The sequence below is a fragment of the Eurypyga helias genome, unplaced genomic scaffold (genome assembly GCF_000690775.1).
Source record: "Eurypyga helias isolate BGI_N326 unplaced genomic scaffold, ASM69077v1 scaffold8285, whole genome shotgun sequence".
Classification (NCBI taxonomy): Eukaryota; Metazoa; Chordata; class Aves; order Eurypygiformes; family Eurypygidae; genus Eurypyga; species Eurypyga helias.
In genome coordinates this window covers 22,297-31,345 of record NW_010249430.1, presented here as the reverse complement: position 1 = coordinate 31,345, position 9,049 = coordinate 22,297, and the positions used below count along the sequence as shown (strand labels likewise).

General features: G+C 41.6%; 1 protein-coding gene across 1 annotated transcript in view; it reads left to right on the top strand.

Moving 5' to 3' along the window:
- The first annotated feature begins 742 nt into the window (after nt 1–742).
- The window catches only part of NMT2 (N-myristoyltransferase 2), a 24,101-nt gene continuing 15,794 nt past the window's right edge, over nt 743–9,049 (top strand). Inside the window, exons 1-3 of the mRNA XM_010151348.1 lie at nt 743–777; nt 1,794–1,929; nt 6,841–6,985. Of these exons, the coding sequence (XP_010149650.1) occupies nt 743–777; nt 1,794–1,929; nt 6,841–6,985 (316 nt within the window). The remainder of the gene's footprint in view (nt 778–1,793; nt 1,930–6,840; nt 6,986–9,049) is intronic.

The following is a 9,049-nucleotide window of genomic DNA, read 5'->3' as shown; positions in this document are numbered from 1 at the left end:
GCATCGTGTGCTGTATGTGAGACATTAGAGGAGAAGGCGAAAGTTTGTGGGCAGTTCAAGAAAGTAGAAGAGTACCGCGTTACACAAAACTTGGCAAAGGTGAAATTGCTTTCCCTGCTATTTTAATCTCAGTTTTGCCAGAGCTGGTGAAGTCTTGGGTCTTGTACCCGTTCGTTTTTCTACTCTCTTGTATTCATAACGTCTTGCCAGGCCTCTGGGTCTGTTCGGTGTTTAAATTCTGTACAAAGTGTCAGCTGGGTATATGGGCCTTCAGAGATCTTTCAATTTGATTATTTTAAATGGAGAGTATAGAAATTGTTAACAGAATTGGCTAGGTGATTGGGCAGTATTTTCATTCTGTAACATAAAATTTTCTCCCTGACTCACTTATACAACTCCATCTTTTGTTTCAGCAGACTTCTAATAAATACTACAAATTCTCTTCTCTCTCCTGTGTGTTTGATCTGCTGCACTGTTGCTGTTGAGTAACTCCTTGGTCTGATCCCAGAGGGTGCTGCATGTATAACTCTGTCCCCTCTTTCTGGGAGCATAACTTAGCCCACTGTGACTGTGAACATTAAGGACTTCTCAGGGTTGATTTTTCACTACAGGCTGTTCTAGAGAACAGTAATGATCTAACAGAAATGACTCTGTTTAGTGGCATGTTTGATTCATTACAGGCTTTTGGCCTCCTGATTGGATATTTGGGTGTTTCCAGCTCTGACAAGGCATAGATGCTAAGATGGGCATAGTAGTCTTGGAAATGAGCATGTTACAGTGAGTAACATGGCCCTTGCAAGTGTGTTGATCTTAATAATACCTTCAGTTATGTTAGTTCTCTTTCTCTTGGTTTGCCAGTATCACATCTGTTTGTTTTTTTTCTTTTCCTCTCCCCCTTCCAGAATTAGAAAAAAAATTGTCTGTTGAATTGACTTTTTCTTTTCCAGTAAGAAACACTCAAGCCCCAATATCTGTCTTGAGCTCCATTATGTACATATTGTTTTGCTGGGATATTAACCTCTTGAAGGGGATTCAGTGTTAACTGACTCACTGCCTCCTTATTTGCCTTCCATCTGAGAGCTGCCAACACCTCCTACACTTCACAAATTCTAATCTTGACTCTGTATCTTGATTATTTGTTAAATTATAATCTTGTTGAAGAAGGAAGGGGTTGTATTATCAGTAGTCAGAATATGTCTGAACCTGCATATGCAGTGTATACTTTGTCAAACTTGACCCCATTGTATTTATTGGTTTATGGCACAAATATTCCGTTAGTTTTGTGTTTCTTACTGAGATTTCGGCAAGACTTTCATCACTACTTCAGTTAGAAACAAAGTTCCCTGAAAAGAGTGGGAGGTTTTTTTTGGTTTTGTTTGTTTGTTTTGTTTTGTTTCATTTGGCTTCTTCTCAAATTTGGATGTGCCAGATGGTTGAAGATGAAGGGGAAAACTAAGTTCCTGTACTTTCTGCAGTTCCTCCAAAGTGTTGAATTTGGTCATTCCATGTTTATGCCAGGTAATAGCCTGGGGAAGAGCTGTTATGCAGTCACAATTTGACACTAATGTGTCAAAAACCTTGGTTGTGCTGGGGTCTGAGTGTAAAACAAATTCAAAAGCACTAGCAGGAAGTTTTTCACCAATACTCTTCTTTCCCCTGCCTTTTCTCCCCTTTCAAAATGCTGTTAGATTTTTCGTATTAAAATGCTGGTTTTTTCCATATTTAACTTTTTTTGAATTTTAAGCTGGGTGGTATTGGTTTATCTCATTGCACATTCTCTGAATCTCTGGCAGAAGTCGTGGAGGGGATTTGGGAGCGAAGAAGAAGAAAAAGAAGCAGAAGAGAAAAAAGGAGAAACCAAATTCTGGAGGCACCAAATCAGATTCTGCATCTGACTCCCAGGAGATTAAAATTCAGCAGCCTTCAAAAGTGAGAGCCTCGTTCTGTTTTAATTTGTGCTTGCTTTCTAATTTAATTTTCATTTGTGTGTTGCTTTTTATAAAAGCGAGGTGGTTGTTGTGCCTTAACTAGTCAGAATTAAGCAAATGGTTAGTGTCCTGAGTAGCGACAGCAGCAAGGTAAGACCTCATGTTTGCAGACCATGTGAAGTTAGCTGGAGAGTCGTTGTCACCACCACAGTGGTGTCCTGTGAGGAAAGTGGGGGACGAGGCGTTTCGTCTTTCTTTTCCAGCAGTTAGAGCTCAGGCTTGTGAGAGCTTTGTCACAGGGAATCTTAATCTGCAGTGGTAATGCTTTTAAACAGATTCTGTGTTTGCTGGATTGCCTTTAGTTTAGCCACCATATCTAACTTGGCTTAGTGTGGTTTCAGTAACTTGCACAGCTTAATGCTGTCTCATGGCGAGCAGCGGCAGTAGGAGGGAAGGTGTACCTGCTGTGCTAGCCAGAGTCTCATTTGGGCAAACAAGCAGCCTGCCATCTTACATAAAATGTGGTAATCTCTAACACGGAGATACAGACTGAAGAATCTTTTTGCCATCTGAAAACCTCCAGTGTAAATAAGAATCTAAAATTACGTGGAAGGGATGTACAGTCTTTGTGGGCTTTGTGATAAAATATAGAATAGTGCTTTTGACTGCCGTGTTCTGGATGAGCAGTGAATAACATGACACAGTGGCCTTTTAACATACAGCCTTTATCTCAAGAGAAGTTTGAGCCAGAGGACTGAAGTTTATAACACGATGATAAGAAAGTTTATGGACCATTGAGCATGTTGAAGTAGTTATGTTTGCTTTACCAGTTTAGTGTGGAAAAAGTTACACTGTTGTAGCAGTAGTACTGTTCATCCTTATTAACATACTGATAGATTTTGTATTGTCCCTGTAGATCTGGCACATTTCACACAGCGGATGCTTTAAAACATGTAGAGAGATCTTAAGAACTTTCTGATCTCACCAAGTTTTGATACTGTATTTCTATAAAGCATGTGGTGTGAACTGCTTATATGAGAAGACTGTTTGCAGGTGATAACCAAATAACCTCAAACTGTCTTGTAATTGGAGTGAGGTCTGTTTTAACACTAACACAAAGACATAGTTCATTGCTGCGGTATCCTGGGAGTTCCTTGGTTCCCTGCTGACCAAACTTACTGGTCCATATGTTGCCTCTGACTGCATTAGAAGGAAGCCGCTTCACTTTTGTTTTCATGTGCAAGGTTTTAATCCTCAGCACCTCTCAGTCTTGCACACCATTTCTCTGGCATGATGCATTTTGCGAATGTGCAAGCCTATCCTTGTTCTAAGTTGTGTGCTCAAGTGATATTTAGATTTTGTATTCCTTGTGCTATGCGAAATATAGGAAAAAAGAAAAGGCTTTTAGCATTTGCTTGCTCTCGCTTGGAAAGAGGTTTACAAAAGATTTCAGAGGAAAATGACATTGCATCTATTCTCTTAGAGGTAAGGTGTACAGAATCATCAGATAGTACTCAGTGGGGCTTCTGAAAATGATTTTGAAAAAAGATTGTGATGGCAGGTGATTTTATAAACAGGTGTACCAGTCTGGAGATGAGAAAAACAGAACAGTGAGTCTCCTTGGCTTCTCCCTCTCTTGTTTGTGATACTGGACTTTTTGAACGCTGGCATGAGTGTAACCACAGCACTAAATGCTTGTTAGCACTGTATACTTGCGACGACCTTTAGGACACTTCACTGCCCATCTCACAGGACTTTGATCTCTCCCCGTGACAAGGCCCGATGATGCAGACTGTCCACACTGACCCAGATGAAGCTTGCCAGATCTGCAGTATTATCAGTCGTTATTGTCATCACCAGTGGCCTACACAACCTACACAACACAGTCACAGAGTAACTTAGATTGGAGGGAACCTCTGGAGGTCTTTCGACCAACCTCCAGATAGAGCAGATCCAACTAGATCAGGTTGCTCAGGCCACGATCCAGTTGTTTGGTCTCCAAGGATGGAGGCCTCACAACCTTAGAGGGCAACCTTTTCCAGTGTTTGACTACACTGGAGGTTAAACAAATAGTAATTCCTTATATAGAAATGGATTTTGCTGGTTTGCAACTTGCGTCCATTGTTTCTCATCAGATCATAATGCTCCTCTGAAAAGACTTGGCTCAGTTTTCTTTACATCCTCCCATTAGGCAGCAGATTCTTAAGGCTGAACAAAGAAAGGCCTCTCCCCTTCTCCTTGTATGTACTTCAGCCCTCGCACTCATCTTGGTGGCCCTCCATTGAACTTGTGTCACTATGTTGATGTTTTCCTTGTAATAGGGAATCCAAAACTGTGAGATGTGATCTCCGAGGTGCTAGGTAAAGGGGCAGACCTGCTGACCAGACTTACTGGTACAACCCAGTTTGCAGCTGTCCTTTGCTGGCCAGCAGACTGCTGGTTCATGTTTAGCTCTCTGCACACCAGGACCTCCAAGTCCTTTCTTTTCTGCAAAGCTGCTTCTTAGTTAGTCCTTGCTGACCTCTACCGCTGCGTGGGCTTTTTCTGTCCCAGGTGCAGGACTTTGTGTTTGCCTTTGTAAAACTTCTTGAAGTTTCTGTTTCCAGCCTGTCAAAGTAGCTTTGAAGAATCAACCATTCTTGAAGAATCAACCATTCTTCCCAACTAGGTATCATCTATGAACTTGCAGAGAAAGCACTCTGTTAACATCCAGATCATTAAATAGTGCTGGCCCCTGAGTTCTCAAAAGTCCCCCCCTTGCCCTCTTGAAGATGGGTGTGACGTTTCCCTTTTTCCAGTCGTAAGAAACCTCTACCAATTGCTGTAACCTTTTAAATTGGATAGAAGGTAGTTGCAGTAACATCGGTCAGCTCCCTCAGCACCCTCGGATGCATCCGGTCTGTTCTTATGGACCTGTGCATGATTAGTTTGCTAAGTGGTCCCTAACTTTCTCTCCTGCTGTGGTTAATGGGAGTCCCACAGACTGTTTGCAAGGCTCACGGGCATCAAAGGTCTGAGGACAGACCTTGTCACCAAAACAGAGGAAATAAAAACATTGTGTACCTCCACCCTGTTGCCCAGCAGTGCTGTTTTGTGCTGGGAGGAGATATTCCCCCAACCTGAAAAGAAACAAAGTCACTCTTCTTCCTAATTCACGTGGACTTCTGTGGAGGTTTTTTTTGCTTCCCATTAAAGGAAAACAAAAAGCGTTGAAAGTAAACTTCTTAGCCAGGCTCATCTCTGAACGCTTTGAAAGGAAAGGAGATTCCTCCCAATGTCCCAAGCTGTGTTGCATTTTGTACCAGAACGTGAACTTCTTACTTCACGCATGCTAGTAAGATCTTGTTATAACCTATTTTTTTTTTCTTTTAGATGTTCTGTTTCTTCTTCTTAATGCAGAAGAAACATTGGAGATGTAAAATAAAGATAAAAAATAAATGATAGTATGCCAATATTTATGTATGATTTCATGAAGTACTGATAAGATTTCTGAATTTATCTATTGGCATTATAAGCATTTGTATCAGGCCAGTGTGTAATAGACAAATTGATTTTTAGTCAAGAAAAGTAACTTACATCGCTGTAGTCCGGATCTAGAAATAGGGTAGTTCTTTATACTTCAGTAGAGTCACTAATGTGTGTAAATACGTTAATTCACAAGTCGTCAGATGACAGGTGTGTACAGCGTGCTCACTATATAAATAGAAAGTGATGGCCTGCGTGAGCTACAGGCAGTGAGTTTTACTTCTTTAGTGACTGAGGTGACTGAGGATACTAGAGGCAGGTGCCTGTCCAAATTGGAGCTTTGCATCATTATTACATGTGTTTTCTCAACATGTGAGTTCCAGAAAGAAAGTAAAATATGGAAATAGTGATCCATTGATACTCAGTAAAAAAACACGTGGCTTGAAATCTCTATGCAAAATTGCTTAAAGTTTTCCAATGCATTTGGAAATGTATGTATTGCACTGCAGTCTGGGAAAACCTGAGCTGAGGAAAACCTAGAACAGGACTTACCACTTGGGATGTAACAGAACAAATAAATAAATTTAAAAAGAGAGAGAGAAAAATACCTTTAGGTTTGTAATTCTGTTAGCATTATTCCTCTGTACTTTCCTATGCAGGTAAAATTCTCATTCTAGTTACATTTAGTGATGAAAAGTGAGGGTTTAAGAGCTCAGTTCAGAAGTGCTTAACCTTAGTTTTTATACTTTTCAAATAACTTTTCTGTAAGGATTTTTTCAGTTGTTAAGTGGAAAGTTGGTTTATTTTGTGTCTGTCTGCTTCTATAAGGTGAAATTATCTTAAGTGTCGGCACAGTTGGCATTAGTGGCAAGATGATTGACTCCTACATATGATACAGTGCAGAAAGGTACCTTCTGTAATAATTGCAGGCTAATAGAAAGCAGATACACTGTAACTTAAGGTTAAAAAGTCACTATTTGTAGCAATGTGGTGTGCCTGAAATACTGAACCATAGTGAATTTAAATATCAGTTTATATTGTGTGTGTAAAGTAAAATTTCAGACATCTCTGTGTGTGCTATCTTTAGACTGCTAGGTATCTAAGCTGATCTGCTTTTTGCTGTTCTATTCCCCACCCCACCCTTGGTAAAATACAATGTAAGAAGCGATACTGGTATCCTGTCTTAATGCTGCAGTATTTGTGTGAAACCCACTAAAGTTTCATGGTTAAATGCAAGTGCTACTCAAAACTGTTAAGTACTTTAAGTTGCTTTTCTGTTGCCCATGTAACTTTCGACCCTCTTTCCTCTGAAGGTTAAAACTAAACTAACCACGATGAGAACAGTACATGAAATAATACATAACAGTAAAATGAATGAACATGTTTGTACAGCTTGTGCAAAGTAAATGTACTCAGTAAGCTTCCTCTTCCACCTGTCTCTGTGCAGAATCCAGCCATTCCAATGCAGAAGCTTCAAGACATCCAAAGAGCGATGGAGCTGCTCTCTGCATGCCAAGGCCCAGCAAAGAATATTGATGAGGCTACCAAACGTAAATACCAGTTTTGGGATACGCAACCCGTACCTAAACTTAGTAAGTTTAACTGGACCTGGGCATAAGATTCGTCATGCTGACCACAAGATAATGTGTGCCAGCTCTGTGGCACACTCTGTAAAGCGGGCATGAAGTTGGACTGTGCGCGGTAGAGATGCTTTATGTACGTTATGTGGAATTCTTGATGTTCTCTAGGAAAGTGCTTTCCACCCGCCCCTCAATGACATGCAACAAAATACAGTATTAATAAATCTTATTCTCGTGTTCTCTATAAAAATGGGAAATGCTATTTCAGTAGCATTCCTTTGTGTGTTTTAGAATATTCTGAATTATTGAACAACAGAACATAGAAGTCTCTTCTGCTTCAGGAAAAATAAGAACTCTTTTAACTGGTGACAAAGTGTAAACTTTGACTTTATTTATTTCCCCTCATTTTCTTTTTTTCAATAGATAGATGTGCTATCACAGATGCGATTACTTTCCTGCTGTAGGTTACACTGTTTTCATGCAGCTTTAGGTGGATAATAGTCCTTCTCTTGTGCGTTGAACACTTTTACTGCTGTGTGTTCACATGCTTCCTTCACAGTGTACACAGCCTCAAAGACCTGCTTTCTCAGAGTCCGTTCTCTGTTCTTGGTACCAAGTGAAATGGTGAGGTGACCTCCCCTTGCCTTGAATTTTGTAAGGAACTTGGCAGATTACTTTATACTGATCTGATCCCTGGTAACATAGTTAGTAGTTAGTCTTTGTTGGAGAAGATAGTTGCTCATTCTCTTGCTTGTTCTGAATTGCTTTCTGAACCTTCTTTGCCCCCCTTCATTATGTTCAAGTTAAGCAGCTGTAGCTCTTCAGTGCCAGCAAAACTTTGGGACCCCACAAGTAAAGCAGTCGCAGTGCAACGGCTGTCGTTGTCCTGTTCTGCAGGTTTCTTTCCATGGCACTGGAGACTGGTGTAGCATAAGCAGAAATGAGGTAGAGTCAACGCACAGGAGCACTCTGCTCCCTCTTTCTGCAGGGCAGCATTTCACGTTAATCCATTGCTATAGCTTAATCCACAATGATCTCATTTCTCTGACTTGCTTGCATAGAGAAGTCCAGAGCAGAGTCCCTGGATGCCGTGTTTTCCACTGCATTAAACTGACCTCTCCTCTGTCGAGATACCTCTGTAAACTAATGTCGTAATTGTCACAGTGATCCTGCCTAGGTGGAGAGTGTGTGGGAGAGAACTTCCTGGCACAGCTGGGGAGGAGTGAGCCAACTAGGGCAGATATCCTGCTGGACCTGTTGGTTGTGAACAGAGAAGGGCCTGTGGGGTATGTGACTGTTGTAAGCTGTCTTGGACACAGCAGTCATGAAATGATTCAATTCTCAAAGTTTCAATTGGTTTTTGATTCTCAAAGAAGTAAGGGGAGGGTCAGCAGACTGCTACCTTGGACTTCAGGGAGCCTGTTCAAAAGGCTGGTTGACAGAATTCCATGGGAGGCAGTTCTGAAAGGGAAAGGAATCCAGGAAGGCTGAGCATTCTTCAGTAAGAAAATCTTCAAGGTGCAGGAGCAGGCCATCCCCATGTGCTGAAAGACGAGCTGGTGGGGAAGAAGATCTGCTGGGATGAGCAGAGAGCTTTGGCTGGAACTTAGGGGGAAGAAAAGAGGGTTTATGCCCTCTGGAATAAGGGGCAGGCAATTCAGGAAGACTACAAGGATGTTGTGAGGTTCTGCAGGGAAACATTAGAAGTCCAAAGCCCAACTAGAAGTTAACCTGGCTACTGCCATGAAAGACAGCAAAAATGTTTCTATAAATACATTAGCAACAAAAGGAGGGCTAAGGAGAATCTCCATCCTTTATTGGATGTGGGGGAAACATAGTGCCAAAGGATGGGGAAAACGCTGAGGGATTTGATGCCTCCTTTGTCTCAGTCTTTAGCTGTAAGACCAGTTGTTCTCTGGGTACCCAGCCCCCTGCACTGGAAGACAGGGATGGGGAGCAGAATCAAGCCCCCTAATCTGAGGGGAAATGGGTAGTGAACTGCTGCACCACATAGACACACACAGGTGTATGGGGCTGGAGGGGATCCACCCAAGGGTGCTGAGAGAACTGGCAGCA